The 16751-nt window shown below is 37.9% G+C and overlaps 1 protein-coding gene across 2 annotated transcripts in view; it reads right to left on the bottom strand.

Annotated features, from left to right (window-relative positions):
- LOC145443442 (cholesterol 7-alpha-monooxygenase-like) overlaps nucleotides 1–16751 on the bottom strand; it is a 44352-nt gene that overhangs the window by 9746 nt on the left and 17855 nt on the right. For both annotated transcript variants that reach the window (XM_080321410.1, XM_080321409.1), the window contains exon 4: nucleotides 2825–3113. In XM_080321410.1, the coding sequence (XP_080177536.1) occupies nucleotides 2825–3113 (289 nt within the window). The remainder of the gene's footprint in view (nucleotides 1–2824; nucleotides 3114–16751) is intronic.

The following is a 16751-nucleotide window of genomic DNA, read 5'->3' as shown; positions in this document are numbered from 1 at the left end:
ATCTACTGCGAAGCCATTTTTCTTCAGCGCCCTCCATACCGCCTCCTTATCTCAGCGCTCCCCCATTTCGCCATCGGAGCGTTTCCGCCCCCATCAAAATCAAAATCGCCCCCTGGGGAGAGGGGGGCTCTGAAGGCAAGGGTAAGAACCACTGATCTATTATGTCAGTGTCGGCTATACTATGGAATATTTCAATATTCTACTGGATATACAATTGAATAGTATATTCATATTGAAATGAACCCGTATATTTTCGGCTGACACTCGTCAGGGGTAATCGTCAGCAACTAGTAGAGAAATGGAAAGAACATTGTATATCAACAATCGTATCACAAAATATGACGTCCCCAGCATGAAATTTCGTGAATGAGAGAGCGTTCAATGTACTATTTTTAGGTGGTACACAAACTCCTTTTGTTGACAGAGTTTTGGTTGGTGTATTTTGATAAAAGTCGACTCCAAGGCACACAAATGGAATTGTGAACGGCCTCGCCCAACGATTCGAAATCGGTCGTCTCGATAATTATTCGCACAAATCGGATTATCTAACAGATGTTTGCCGATGGCAGAATTGATGGCTTTTGATCGATCAGCATCAATCTTAAGCGGATGAGTTAAGGGTGAGCTTTTCACTGAGCGTGAAGCACGTGTTCTGATGAATCTCGGGACATGTTGGTTTATGCGTTCTACTGGAGTAGAATCAATATCGACTATATGATCTCTACCTCTCCAGCAACTATTTATTATGTTCGAGCAGAATAATGAGACAGTTCCTGACATAGTCGAGATAGTGTCTTACGACATTGATGCTAAAGGAGATCTTGATGTGACGATCCTTTGTTTAGTCATCAGGTATCTTTTCAGGCATTGAATAGCCTGCCTATAGATTGGTCTAGTGTGATTTTTCTTAGTAATCGGCTTCCGAAACGTTGGGGTTACTCGAAACCGCCCAAGACACATGAAGGTGTCCACGCTCGCAAAATGTAAGAAACCCCGATTTAGGGGCATTGCACTCGATTTCTGTAAACTGTTCCTAATTCATATCATTATGCTGATGAGTAGATCTATTTACGGGTTTATCGTTCAGATATCTCAAGACTTATTCAAACTCCCAGTTTCCACTCTCCAAATGAAGAATGCGGAGTACTCAGCGGATAAATACTTTACATTGATCGACCACGTGAATTCATATATCCGTAAACGGCGCACATTGCGGTTTCCGAAGATCAGATTTACGATCGATCTCGTTATGTTATGTGGCGACAGTCATAACTCAATTTCGAAGCCAATTCAACACCGATGATATCACGTTAATTCGCTTATTACTGAATTATGTTATACAACTTTTCGTGCAGACAACGATGTTTATTTTGATGCGAAGATAGTCAAACTGAGCTAGACTGTCAACTGGAGCTTGACTTTTTTTAAACAAATTGCTGCTTTCGGCAAAAGTTGATGCAGCAGGCTGATGCAGAGTCTCCTAATCAAAATCGATTATAAAGTCAACATCCCTTCCCAACGAAGCCAACGAGTCGTTGGGTGATCACCATGGGGGATCGACATTCGACAAGCGTCTCAAGGATAAGGATTGAAGCAGTGCAGTTACGACCCTGTACATGTACAATGTACATAGGTGGATACTAGCAGTATCTATACTCGGTGAAACGTTTTCAAAAGTCCAATGTCATTGGTTGGTTGATGTGTCTTATTTCTCATGAACTAGCGAGTAAGATTTAACTTAAAACTTTCGTTTTGATGAGCACCGATTGCACACAGACATATTTGCATTTATTCATCGCATGCGAACGTGAATTCACATTTGAATGTCACAGGCAAACTCACAGCCAAGCGACAATGGGATTGTTAACATGAATGATTTTAAATAGCCGGTCTGAAACTCACTGTCCCAATTCGTAGTGCAACGCCCGTGATATATTTGAAAGTTACACGTTTCTATTTAAACTTGTGTGGGTCTGACGTGGAAATCGATACTTCCGTGTCTATTTCTATTTGATGGATATTACCCACCATCAAATCACCTCCATCTATAAGTTCCATATCGTTAATGCGCCATGCGTGTAGGTCTATCCGAAACGACTGGGGATCATAATATCTGATGATAGAACTTGTATCATCATATTGCAAGCAAGCAAAGCTGCTAAAAGGAATTTTGAAAGCTTAACCGTTATATCGGGTGTTATCATTGATGCAGTGTGAAGATATCACGTCGCCATACCCGGAGATCGATTCAACTCTTGGAGTATTCATTTCGTTACATCGCTGTGTTGAACCATTTTATGCGTTGTGACGCGGTCGTATTCACTGTATCTGTAAATCCGTCAATTAACCATAATGATGAACTTATGAGCACAATGAACTGTAATTTTACGATTGTAGCAGAAAAGTTACCATGTGCCCGCAGGAGAACTCTCGCGCGAGGTTCAGAGGTGGTCAAAGTAGTGACCGTCGCTACTCAAGTAGAATCAGAAGTTACGTCGTAGATTTCTACTCAAGCGCAAGTATTAGTAGCGAATTGAAGTAAGTATTTGGGGACTTGCGTTGCCTAAAGAACTGAAAACTGACAAGTAGAAGTACAAGCAGTCTGAAATCGTAACCACTTGAGGAAGTATCGTGCGAGTAAGCTAAATTTAATCGAGCACCACTTCTATTTTCGGTTAGGTTAGGGTTATAGTAACCGATAATTAATCATTTAATTAATTATTAATCGTAATAACGGTTAGTTTATTGGCTAATTTTAGCGTTTGGATTTGGGTTGGTTTTGATGATATAAGCTCACATGCTTAAATGTGGAAACATCGCTTGCCTTCGCTGATAGTAGCAATGTCTTGTATTAATCGGGACACGCCGACTCTCTTTGATAGATCGACCTCTTTCATGAATTCGAACAGACGATCCCGCGATTTCCTCACGCTCGGAAGTAGATTGATCGAAACCCGGTCCACCAAAAGCGCCGATTGCTCGAAATAGTAGCAAAATTCCTCGTAAAACGCACCCTTTTTAAAGTTCAGGTTCGGATCCGACGCGTCAAAGCCGAACAGCATGTGAAAGGTGGTGTCGAATATCACTTTTCGCAGGAATTCGTACAATCCAATCTGTGAGATGGAAACGGCGAGAGTTTAAAATCAGGTACCGACATCGCAGGAGAGATTGCTCCCCTCAAATGATTGAACAAGCATTTGTAAATATATCTCGAGGGAATACGTAATGCCGGATGCACCAGTGCCCACACGATCCCCAATGCACTGTAAACGAAGATGGTGTATTTCGCCGGTTTCCACCTTAAAGTATGGTGGGAATCAGGTAAACAGCACTTACAGGTACCAAACTGTGTTTCACACCCTCCGGGTGGGTGCGATTTAGACCCTTTACGTTATAAAGGAAACCTGATGGATACACGTATTTCACACCCATGGCTGCAACTTTTTGCTTTCCTGCCCGATTGTATTCATTGTATCAATTGTAAATTGAGTTTCTAGCGATGCTCTCGCGCGGTTACGGGTCTAGTTCACCACTGATAATGAGGGTAAGCCGTACTTGAGTACTATGGAAAAAGTACGAGTACTTCGTTACTGACCACCTCTGCATATGATCATTTACGACAGTTTTACTTACACAATTTCCGGTCACGTAACACTAATTTGTCTTTTTACTTTACCGCGTACCACCTATATCTTTAATGACTTATTTCAGTCAAATGTACCAGTATTATAAGTAATTACCGTTGTTAATACACCATAACACCAATGAGCAGAACGAAAAGCGGATTTCATTTGCTAGATACAACTATTTCCGGCAGACAAGATTGTCTGTGCGGGATATAAGATGATTCATAACACATTGGAAAATATGTCCATTGCTCAGGCTTAATTGGACGACTTAATGGCCATGGCCACTTCCTGGCCGAAAGCCCTTCCTCGCACGAACACGCCGAGGCGGGGGATCTCATTTCCTCTTTTCTGCATTGTTTTAAATCGAGGTGCCGTTTTAAACAAACTGCACGGGCTTCGTGGTCGCGTTAAATCGGTTCTCATACAAACACGCAGCGTAGAAAACATTTTCTCTGCATTCGATTCATTCGATACTTCACGTATTCTGGATTATACTCTGGTTTCGACATGGTTAAAATTTATTTTTCTTTCATCACTAATGCATTAGTATGTTAGCCCTAGTAGCCAAGCTAGTCAATATAATCGGGTGCTTGGAGTAGTAGACTTAGCTGGCTTTATGCCCCGCCAATCCCAGAAGGCCACGTCGCCTTAATTGCCACGCCTACATTGCCACATCATCCACCCATTGCCGCACCTATAGCACACCTATTGCCACATCATCCATCCATTGCTATATCATCGCTGCATTGATTGCCGCATCTTGATACTTTTCTCAGATATTGTATTATGTGTATTTAGGACTAATATCATCCGTCCATATTTTTTAAACTTGATTTTATGTGTACAAGTTACGGTTTCTGCAGTTTCCACATTTTACGACTTATGATTGCTGCGTCAAAACTTACCTTGGCTAGAATCGACAGATTTTCTATTATGTGTATTTAGGACTATGTATTTAAATTCCTATTCAGATTATACATAAATGCGAAAACTATGATGTCTATGTAAGGTTATATTCTCCGGATAATATTATTAATATCAAAATTCTACACATCATCACTAATTACTTAATATAAAATGCGACTTTGAGCGCTGTGACTTGATAATATGAACCCCTACGCTTCTGATGCATGATTTTTTGTGATAAGGACCTAGTTAACATTCAGAGTCTGCAACGATTGTTTGGATATACATTATAGCAATACCCCACTAAACTATAGGCGGTTATATTACTCTATTGGTCAGAGATAACTCATCCGTCCATATTTTTAAACTTGATTTTATGTATACAAGTTACTGGCTCTGCAGCCTCCACATTTTACGACTTATTTTCATTAGACGCAGGCAAGCGATTCTCAAGTTCGGAGCTACGGAAACAAATCACTCGCATGTGCGCGTTCCGAATAGTCTTGTAGAATTTTCTAAAGTCGTAACAGCTTAGTAGCATATACGCGAATACCAAGGTGAAAATAATCGAACGAACTATAGCCGTAGGCGTGCGATTCGCAGGGCTTTATTTATACAAACTCTATCGATGCCTGTACGCGAACCCCAGCGTTAAAACGATTAGGTCTAATTAACACGTTCTGAAGCCGAAAATTTAGTCAACATCATTGAGATAGCCATGATTTGAAGATGGTGATCGAGTGTGACAATAGCACTCGCCAAGGTTAGACAAACATAACCTTAAACATACTCTCTACTTCACAAAATATAAAGTTATAAAAGTAAGCAGATTTCTATGAAAACCCGTGAAATAGAAGTAAAAGTAGCCTAGAAACATAACTACTTAATGAAAAATCGTGATTCTTGAAGTGACCACATTTCATACGATTCAGTCCTTTTCATGTCACTAGAATAAGGTGATTAAACTGACAGTGAAACGGCGCCGGCGTCTTATAACGTAATAATGTAAGCTGCGTCGGGTGCTGCTATAATGTTAGGAGCGAATATAGTAGAAAGTTCACGTCTGGACGTCTGTAAGCAGGTGCGCATACTACCGTAGTAAAACGCATAACAGAATTCACGCAAAAGTCGATATTGCTTTGTGATGCTTTTGATGTTGTTCCATACCGATTGGGAAGATAGGACTCCTAATTTCCTAACTAACTACATAATCCCTAGTAACGTAGTCAGACGCATAACGGAATTTACGCAAAATCGGTGTTGCTCTGCGATAATTTTGACCACTATGTTTTGATAATAACTTGCTTCCGAGAAATAAATAACATTCATTATACGTTAGATGATACTTTTCTTTGATATTCTATTATGTGTATTTAGGGCTAATGCGACATCACTATATTGGCGACAGGCCTGATTTGAACACACTAATTTTGCGAATTAAACTTATCGCCCAACACGGACACTCAATGAAGAGCACCCCGGAGACCCGCATAAATGCTCCACAATTCTCGACATATAATATACTGAGCATATAATAAGCTAACAAAACCTATACTATTCAGAGTTGATATCCGGATCCGGTTATTTGTAAAGTGGATAGAAAACTACACTATTCCGATGCAGTAAAGACTCTTACACTCTGGATTTTGTGCAGTATATACTAATTTTACATTGCGGAGTATTCCATAAACGTTAATCCAGTGATCCTCCTTCTATTTTCAATCACGATCCGCTTATTATTCTAGGCTTCGAACCCCACACCCAGTACGTTTTATGGGGATTAATATTTTTAGATTAAATATAGCGTATCGAGACTTCGTGAAACTTACTTGGAAATAGTTATTTCTACCCTAATTTAATAGATTTCTCAGATATCGTAGCAACGGAACTGGCTTGAGCGAGCGGTTAAGGCGTTGGATTTAAGTTTCAATGAACAAGTGTTCTAAGTTACTCATGTTTTCAACACAACCTAAACGCAAAGTGCACTAATTTCCATATTGATCAAATACCACAAATTTTGCTGGCTTTCAGAGTTAGTAACTAAGCTCGTAACAGAATTTACCTAAAAAAGTCAGTACTCCAAAAATTTTGTAAAGTATAGCTTTTTGGCGTTGGACTTAAGTTCCAATGAACAAGTGTTCACATAGGTTCGAATCCCACACCCACTACGTTTTACGAGAATTAATATTTTTAGATTCAAATTTAGCGTATTGAGTACTTTTTCTGCCTTTTTCAGCGCATTAGAGACGTTTACACTATGGATTTCGTGAGCTTTACTTGAGTTTTATAAATTAACGTAAAAGTAGTCATTTCCGAGTAAGTAAAACGTTCGTATTGTAGGTTCATTTCTGCCTAATACTATAATTATCATGGAGTTGGAGCAGTCCAATATCAAAAACACCCGAAAGTATTTGTTGCATATAGCTAAAAACCTAATTGAGTACCCTGAAGAAGTGCAAGTAGCACAGTTTGTGGTATTTCTATGACATCGAAATTTAGCTAACCAGAACTTATACTTGAGTACTCCGAAATGTACAAGTACTTTACCTTTACACGACGTTTCTGTAAAATGAATACTGATTTTATTAAAAAATAAAAAAGCACGAAAAATTACATTTTATTCCAAACCATCAGAATACTAAAGTAGCTTATTGCGTATATGAACCTAATACTAAAGTGTTTATGATTTCAGTTCGCTTCAACTTCATGACATTTTCAGTATTAAACAGAAGTATAGGCCTAGAATGCTAACTTTCTTCGTAAATTGCTACTTCTGCCTTAATTTAACGGATTTATCCGATATCATTGCTTTACTTAATCTCTCCGAAATGTGCATTATACTAGTATGTCACCATTGATACGCAGATGTAGGGCATTATGGCAATGCACCATGCTAAATTTCATCACACATCTAATGATGGAACACCTTTAAAACTAACGCAGTCGAATACCGACTTTTACGCATATCTGTTTTGCGTGAACATAGCATATACCTATACATAGTCAATTTTAATAGCAGAATTACCGTGTTAAACATTGAATTCCCACCTTGAAAGTTGGTACGCGGTTATAGGACATTACAAAAATGCACGATACCAAATCCCATCACACATTTCATGATGAAACAACTTTAAAACTAACGCGGCTCTACATCGACTTTTTGCGTACATCTGTTTTGCAGGAGCGTATAGCACGTACCCATACATCAGAGGTCTCAAACTCAAATGTGCTCGCGGGCCAATTTCCCAGTTTTGATGACGCCGCGGGCCGCAGCATCAATGATAGGATATTTATTGGCCTTATTTGACGGGATCTTGCAGACAGGCATTCCACAAACATCGTCGAAATGTAATTTACTATTGTGCTATTACCGATTGACACATTTTCAAATATTTGAATAAAATTGTTTTTGTGCCGGGCAGACTTTTTTTTAATTACCGAGGTATAGACATCATGTGAGAGGATGCATTATGACATCGTAAAACTGTCGGGTTATGATATTGCAACTAGTGGACCTATGGTGAGCAACAACTTTAGGTATACTATTTTAAAATCTACTGATGATTGACCTGATATCAGAGCATGTGAGCGGTGTAGCCTAATCCTATGGTATTGATATCGTCGTGGTAAGTATAGGCTATTGTTACTGTCATTGGCAAACACAAATTAAATAAGCGTAAGATTTTTTTTGCCTTCGATATATCAACAACTTAAATACTACACTCATTATTGAGCCATAGTAATAGCAATGCTTCATAAACTTTTTAGTGATCGTACCCCTTGTGCTTCCAATAAGATTTCTCGTAGCCCTTGACAATTTTCAACACAATTTCTGATGGTACCTATCTAAATCAGAAATCCCACACAAAATCGCGCGCAGCGCGAAGACTATTTTTCATTTGAATAAATTGGCCAAGAAAATATTCCACAGCATATCGGCCTACAAATTCTACAAAGCATCTCTTACTCCCTGATGTGGTGCTTCGTACCCCGATGGGGTCTACGGACCCTGGTTAAGAACCCCTCGAATGGAAATGTCCAATCGACGAAGAATTCGTTGGTGTTACCGGAACGTTACATCAACGCGTGTTAACTACTTGTATTATGTAGCCTGTAATTCATGCAAGTAAGTCGGACAAATTCGTCGCATGAACACGACTCTAATGGACATAAAGAAAGGAAAATTTTGTAAAGTAGATATTTTTCGGTGTGCTAAAATCGGCTACGCGGTGCTAGTCTTCTTGGCCGCATGAAATAGGATGTTTTAGCTTCAACCTCAACGCATTACCACACCGAATTTAAATATAGGCGATAAATAATATACAGTATAGCTCCAATTTTAATGAAAAAATAAAAATAAAAAAGCGCGAAAAATTGCATTTATCCTGGAACGCACCAAGAAAAACCGTAAGAATTTGTAAAGTAGTTAGAAAACTACACTATTCCGCTACACTAAAGACTTTGACAATCCGGATTTTGTATGGTGTATACTAATTTTACATCGCGGAGTATTCATTATTATGTAGCTTGTAACTCAGGCAAGTAAGTCGGACAAATTCGTCGCATGAACACGACTCTAATGGACATAACGAAATGAAAATTTTGTCAAGCAGATCTTTTTCAGTATGCTAATTTTGATATTGTTCCATACCGAATAGCACTCGTCAAGGTTATACGAGCATACCCTGGTTTCAACACTTTTACAACGATTCTTCTTGCTTCCTATAACATCCCACTTGAAGCCCTCGTTATTAGACTATGATCTCAGCCTGAGCCATGTCTTGAAGCCTACGGTACTCTGCAAATTGTTTCGATTTATTCTGCTCGTTTTAATTTAAGGAAGCCCATTTCACTCAATGTATCGATGCCTACGGTACTCTACAAAATTTTCTGATTAATTCCCCCTATGTTAATTTACCATAAGAAAGACAATTTGACTCCCAAAGTCCGAAATACTTGTTCGCTTGAGCTATAGGCCGCAGCGCCTGGAGTGGAATTTTATAGTTCTTGTAAAAAGTTATTTTTACACAATATATGTTTAAGGTAAGTCCTACGCATTCATGATTTCGTCCGAGTTTGTATTTTAGTAGTATATACCAATTTAGGATACCGCGTTTGTAACTTGTGCAAGTACAGGAATATCATAGTTCTTGAACCGTGCTCAATGCTTAATAGACCATTTTTGCTATTTTTCATCGCCATAAGTCATTCTGGACCGCGTAAACACATTGTACGATATAGATGAAACTTATGCAAATCCCCGGAACGCAACAAGAAAAATCGTATGAATTTGTAAACTACTTATTCATGACATAATAATAATTCTACTTGTACACTTTTTCACATTTTATAACACTTTAAGTAGTACTTAACAGTTTCAGTTTTAAATAAAATACGGAATATAAACTAATCGAAAAATTCGGTAACCAATTTCGCGTAGGCTATGCATACAAATGAGGAAAGTTACATCAACGCGTGTTAACTAGTTGGTCGAGTTATCGAATGATTTTTTCCTTACATCAAAACAACTAGAATGTGTAACTACATTAAAAACGTATCTAAATGAGCTCCAGGGCATTGTGATTATGCAGCATACCAAATTGCATCACACATTTACACTTCATGATGGAATAACTGTAAAACTAACCCAGTTCTATAGCAACTTTTGCCTACATCTGTTTTCGGTAGCGTGTACATGTACATATACATAGTCAGCTTTAATAACAGAAATACCATGCTAATATGTGACTCCTCACCTTGAAACTTGGTACGTAGTTGTAGGACATTGTGATTATGCAGCATACGAAATTTTTTTACGCATTTCATAATGGAACAACTTTAAAACTAACGCGGCTCTACATCGACATTTTGCGTACATCTGTTTTGTGGAGGCGTATAGTACGTACCCATACATAGCCAACTTTAATAACGGAATTACCATGCTTAACATTGAATCCCAACTCTAAACTTGATACGTAGTTGTAGGACATTATAGCAATGCACCATGTTAGATTTCATCACACATCTAATGATGGAACACCTTTGAAACTATCGCAGTCGAATACCGACTTTTACGCATATCTGTTTTTCGTGAACACAGCATATACCAATACATAGTCAATTTTAATAACAGAATTAGTATGCTAAACATTAAATTCTCACCTTGAACGTTGGTACGCAGTTGTAGGACATAATAAGAATGCACCATACCAAATTTCGTCAGACATTTCATGATGTAACACCTTTAAAACCAACGCAGTTCTATACAGACATTTGGCTAAGTCTGTTTTTCCGTAGCGTAGCACGTACCTATGCATAGTCAACTTTAATAACGGAATTACCATGTTAAGAATTGACTCCCAACCTTGAAACTCGCTACACCGTTGTAAGACATTATGACAATGCACCATGTCAAATTTTGTTACGCATTTCATGATTGAACAACTTTAAAACTAATCCAGTTCCATGCCGACTTTTGCGGGGGGCGTAGCACGTACCTATGCATACTCAACTTTAATAACGGAATTACCGAGCTTGAAATTGAATGCGCAACTTGAAGATTGGTTCACAGGTGTAGGACATTATGACAATGGAACATACCACTGCGCTAACTTTCAGAATTGTTAAGTATAGTACTCGCACTTTGTGAGAATACCCAAGTAGCTTTTTTGCCTACATGCACCAAATACTCTCAAGTCCTTATGATATTGGAGTACATCAACTTCATGATAGCTAGAGTAATGAACAGAAATAGACCTAGAGTACTAACGTTTTACTTACTCGGAAATGACTACTTCTACCTTATTTTAAAGGATGCCTCCTTCGAAGCGAAATTTATGTGGTTTTGGATAATATCCAAGATGTAGGCTCACTTTGAAGGGTACTTCCTAAAACTCAAATATTGCGCAAAAGTTAAATTAGGGATCTAAAAGTAACTAATATAGATGGTTATTTTTGTAGATTACTTACCCTATACTCAAGAGGTTTTTCAGGTGGAACTACCTACTTTTAGGACTGTGTATGTCAAAGTAGTTTGAGCTTACGTTTATATCACCTTGACAAGTGACATTATCACACATGAAAATGATATTATCGCGTAATACCAGAAGTTAACACACGTCAATATGTTTCGGAATTCACTAGAAATTGGTTACTAAGAGAAGTATATTCTTGTGTACACAATAGCGGAGAGAATATTTAAAATGTAGTAAGCAGGCTGATGGGTAGTCATTGAGTTGTATAAGCATAAAAAACATTCCCGCGCGCTCCTAAACCCAACCCTGCCTAACCCTACCACCTAATCCTAAGACGCGCGCGGGAATGTTTTTTATGCTTATACAACTCAATGACTACCCATCAGCCTGCTTACTACATTTTAAATATTCTCTCCGCTATTGTGTACACAAGAATATACTTCTCTTAGTAACCAATTTCTAGTGAATTCCGAAGCACATTCACGTGTGTTAACTTCTGTATTAGGTGATAGTATCATTTTCATGTCTGATAATGTTACTTGTCAATGTGATACAAACGTAAGCTCAAACTACTTTGACATACACAGTCCTAAAAGTAGGTAGTTCCACCTGAAAAACCTCTTGAGTATAGGGTAAGTAATCTACAAAAATAACCATCTATATTAGTTACTTTTAGATCCCTAATTTAACTTTTGCGCAATATTTGAGTTTTAGGAAGTACCCTTCAAAGTGAGCCTACATCTTGGATATTATCCAAAACCACATAAATTTCGCTTCGAAGGAGGTATCCTTTAAAATAAGGTAGAAGTAGTCATTTCCGAGTAAGTAAAACGTTAGTACTCTAGGTCTATTTCTGTTCATTACTCTAGCTATCATGAAGTTGATGTACTCCAATATCATAAGGACTTGAGAGTATTTGGTGCATGTAGGCAAAAAAGCTACTTGGGTATTCTCACAAAGTGCGAGTACTATACTTAACAATTCTGAAAGTTAGCGCAGTGGTATGTTCCATTGTCATAATGTCCTACACCTGTGAACCAATCTTCAAGTTGCGCATTCAATTTCAAGCTCGGTAATTCCGTTATTAAAGTTGAGTATGCATAGGTACGTGCTACGCCCCCCGCAAAAGTCGGCATGGAACTGGATTAGTTTTAAAGTTGTTCAATCATGAAATGCGTAACAAAATTTGACATGGTGCATTGTCATAATGTCTTACAACGGTGTAGCGAGTTTCAAGGTTGGGAGTCAATTCTTAACATGGTAATTCCGTTATTAAAGTTGACTATGCATAGGTACGTGCTACGCTACGGAAAAACAGACTTAGCCAAATGTCTGTATAGAACTGCGTTGGTTTTAAAGGTGTTACATCATGAAATGTCTGACGAAATTTGGTATGGTGCATTCTTATTATGTCCTACAACTGCGTACCAACGTTCAAGGTGAGAATTTAATGTTTAGCATACTAATTCTGTTATTAAAATTGACTATGTATTGGTATATGCTGTGTTCACGAAAAACAGATATGCGTAAAAGTCGGTATTCGACTGCGATAGTTTCAAAGGTGTTCCATCATTAGATGTGTGATGAAATCTAACATGGTGCATTGCTATAATGTCCTACAACTACGTATCAAGTTTAGAGTTGGGATTCAATGTTAAGCATGGTAATTCCGTTATTAAAGTTGGCTATGTATGGGTACGTACTATACGCCTCCACAAAACAGATGTACGCAAAATGTCGATGTAGAGCCGCGTTAGTTTTAAAGTTGTTCCATTATGAAATGCGTAAAAAAATTTCGTATGCTGCATAATCACAATGTCCTACAACTACGTACCAAGTTTCAAGGTGAGGAGTCACATATTAGCATGGTATTTCTGTTATTAAAGCTGACTATGTATATGTACATGTACACGCTACCGAAAACAGATGTAGGCAAAAGTTGCTATAGAACTGGGTTAGTTTTACAGTTATTCCATCATGAAGTGTAAATGTGTGATGCAATTTGGTATGCTGCATAATCACAATGCCCTGGAGCTCATTTAGATACGTTTTTAATGTAGTTACACATTCTAGTTGTTTTGATGTAAGGAAAAAATCATTCGATAACTCGACCAACTAGTTAACACGCGTTGATGTAACTTTCCTCATTTGTATGCATAGCCTACGCGAAATTGGTTACCGAATTTTTCGATTAGTTTATATTCCGTATTTTATTTAAAACTGAAACTGTTAAGTACTACTTAAAGTGTTATAAAATGTGAAAAAGTGTACAAGTAGAATTATTATTATGTCATGAATAAGTAGTTTACAAATTCATACGATTTTTCTTGTTGCGTTCCGGGGATTTGCATAAGTTTCATCTATATCGTACAATGTGTTTACGAGGTCCAGAATGACTTATGGCGATGAAAAATAGCAAAAATGGTCTATTAAGCATTGAGCACGGTTCAAGAACTATGATATTCCTGTACTTGCACAAGTTACAAACGCGGTATCCTAAATTGGTATATACTACTAAAATACAAACTCGGACGAAATCATGAATGCGTAGGACTTACCTTAAACATATATTGTGTAAAAATAACTTTTTACAAGAACTATAAAATTCCACTCCAGGCGCTGCGGCCTATAGCTCAAGCGAACAAGTATTTCGGACTTTGGGAGTCAAATTGTCTTTCTTATGGTAAATTAACATAGGGGGAATTAATCAGAAAATTTTGTAGAGTACCGTAGGCATCGATACATTGAGTGAAATGGGCTTCCTTAAATTAAAACGAGCAGAATAAATCGAAACAATTTGCAGAGTACCGTAGGCTTCAAGACATGGCTCAGGCTGAGATCATAGTCTAATAACGAGGGCTTCAAGTGGGATGTTATAGGAAGCAAGAAGAATCGTTGTAAAAGTGTTGAAACCAGGGTATGCTCGTATAACCTTGACGAGTGCTATTCGGTATGGAACAATATCAAAATTAGCATACTGAAAAAGATCTGCTTGACAAAATTTTCATTTCGTTATGTCCATTAGAGTCGTGTTCATGCGACGAATTTGTCCGACTTACTTGCCTGAGTTACAAGCTACATAATAATGAATACTCCGCGATGTAAAATTAGTATACACCATACAAAATCCGGATTGTCAAAGTCTTTAGTGTAGCGGAATAGTGTAGTTTTCTAACTACTTTACAAATTCTTACGGTTTTTCTTGGTGCGTTCCAGGATAAATGCAATTTTTCGCGCTTTTTTATTTTTATTTTTTCATTAAAATTGGAGCTATACTGTATATTATTTATCGCCTATATTTAAATTCGGTGTGGTAATGCGTTGAGGTTGAAGCTAAAACATCCTATTTCATGCGGCCAAAAAGACTAGCACCGCGTAGCCGATTTTAGCATACCGAAAAATATCTACTTTACAAAATTTTCCTTTCTTTATGTCCATTAGAGTCGTGTTCATGCGACGAATTTGTCCGACTTACTTGCATGAATTACAGGCTACATAATACAAGTAGTTAACACGCGTTGATGTAACGTTCCGGTAACACCAACGAATTCTTCGTCGATTGGACATTTCCATTCGAGGGGTTCTTAACCAGGGTCCGTAGACCCCATCGGGGTACGAAGCACCACATCAGGGAGTAAGTGATGCTTTGTAGAATTTGTAGGCCGATATGCTGTGGAATATTTTCTTGACCAATTTATTCAAATGAAAAATAGTCTTCGCGCTGCGCGCGATTTTGTGTGGGATTTCTGATTTAGATAGGTACCATCAGAAATTGTGTTGAAAATTGTCAAGGGCTACGAGAAATCTTATTGGAAGCACAAGGGGTACGATCACTAAAAAGTTTATGAAGCATTGCTATTACTATGGCTCAATAATGAGTGTAGTATTTAAGTTGTTGATATATCGAAGGCAAAAAAAAATCTTACGCTTATTTAATTTGTGTTTGCCAATGACAGTAACAATAGCCTATACTTACCACGACGATATCAATACCATAGGATTAGGCTACACCGCTCACATGCTCTGATATCAGGTCAATCATCAGTAGATTTTAAAATAGTATACCTAAAGTTGTTGCTCACCATAGGTCCACTAGTTGCAATATCATAACCCGACAGTTTTACGATGTCATAATGCATCCTCTCACATGATGTCTATACCTCGGTAATTAAAAAAAAGTCTGCCCGGCACAAAAACAATTTTATTCAAATATTTGAAAATGTGTCAATCGGTAATAGCACAATAGTAAATTACATTTCGACGATGTTTGTGGAATGCCTGTCTGCAAGATCCCGTCAAATAAGGCCAATAAATATCCCTATCATTGATGCTGCGGCCCGCGGCGTCATCAAAACTGGGAAATTGGCCCGCGAGCACATTTGAGTTTGAGACCTCTGATGTATGGGTACGTGCTATACGCTCCTGCAAAACAGATGTACGCAAAAAGTCGATGTAGAGCCGCGTTAGTTTTAAAGTTGTTTCATCATGAAATGTGTGATGGGATTTGGTATCGTGCATTTTTGTAATGTCCTATAACCGCGTACCAACTTTCAAGGTGGGAATTCAATGTTTAACACGGTAATTCTGCTATTAAAATTGACTATGTATAGGTATATGCTATGTTCACGCAAAACAGATATGCGTAAAAGTCGGTATTCGACTGCGTTAGTTTTAAAGGTGTTCCATCATTAGATGTGTGATGAAATTTAGCATGGTGCATTGCCATAATGCCCTACATCTGCGTATCAATGGTGACATACTAGTATAATGCACATTTCGGAGAGATTAAGTAAAGCAATGATATCGGATAAATCCGTTAAATTAAGGCAGAAGTAGCAATTTACGAAGAAAGTTAGCATTCTAGGCCTATACTTCTGTTTAATACTGAAAATGTCATGAAGTTGAAGCGAACTGAAATCATAAACACTTTAGTATTAGGTTCATATACGCAATAAGCTACTTTAGTATTCTGATGGTTTGGAATAAAATGTAATTTTTCGTGCTTTTTTATTTTTTAATAAAATCAGTATTCATTTTACAGAAACGTCGTGTAAAGGTAAAGTACTTGTACATTTCGGAGTACTCAAGTATAAGTTCTGGTTAGCTAAATTTCGATGTCATAGAAATACCACAAACTGTGCTACTTGCACTTCTTCAGGGTACTCAATTAGGTTTTTAGCTATATGCAACAAATACTTTCGGGTGTTTTTGATATTGGACTGCTCCAACTCCATGATAATTA

This window comes from Botryllus schlosseri, chromosome 7 (assembly GCF_051294905.1).
Source record: "Botryllus schlosseri isolate E-star chromosome 7, Bs_hap1, whole genome shotgun sequence".
Classification (NCBI taxonomy): domain Eukaryota; kingdom Metazoa; phylum Chordata; class Ascidiacea; order Stolidobranchia; family Styelidae; genus Botryllus; species Botryllus schlosseri.
This window is presented reverse-complemented; position numbering and strand designations above follow the sequence as displayed.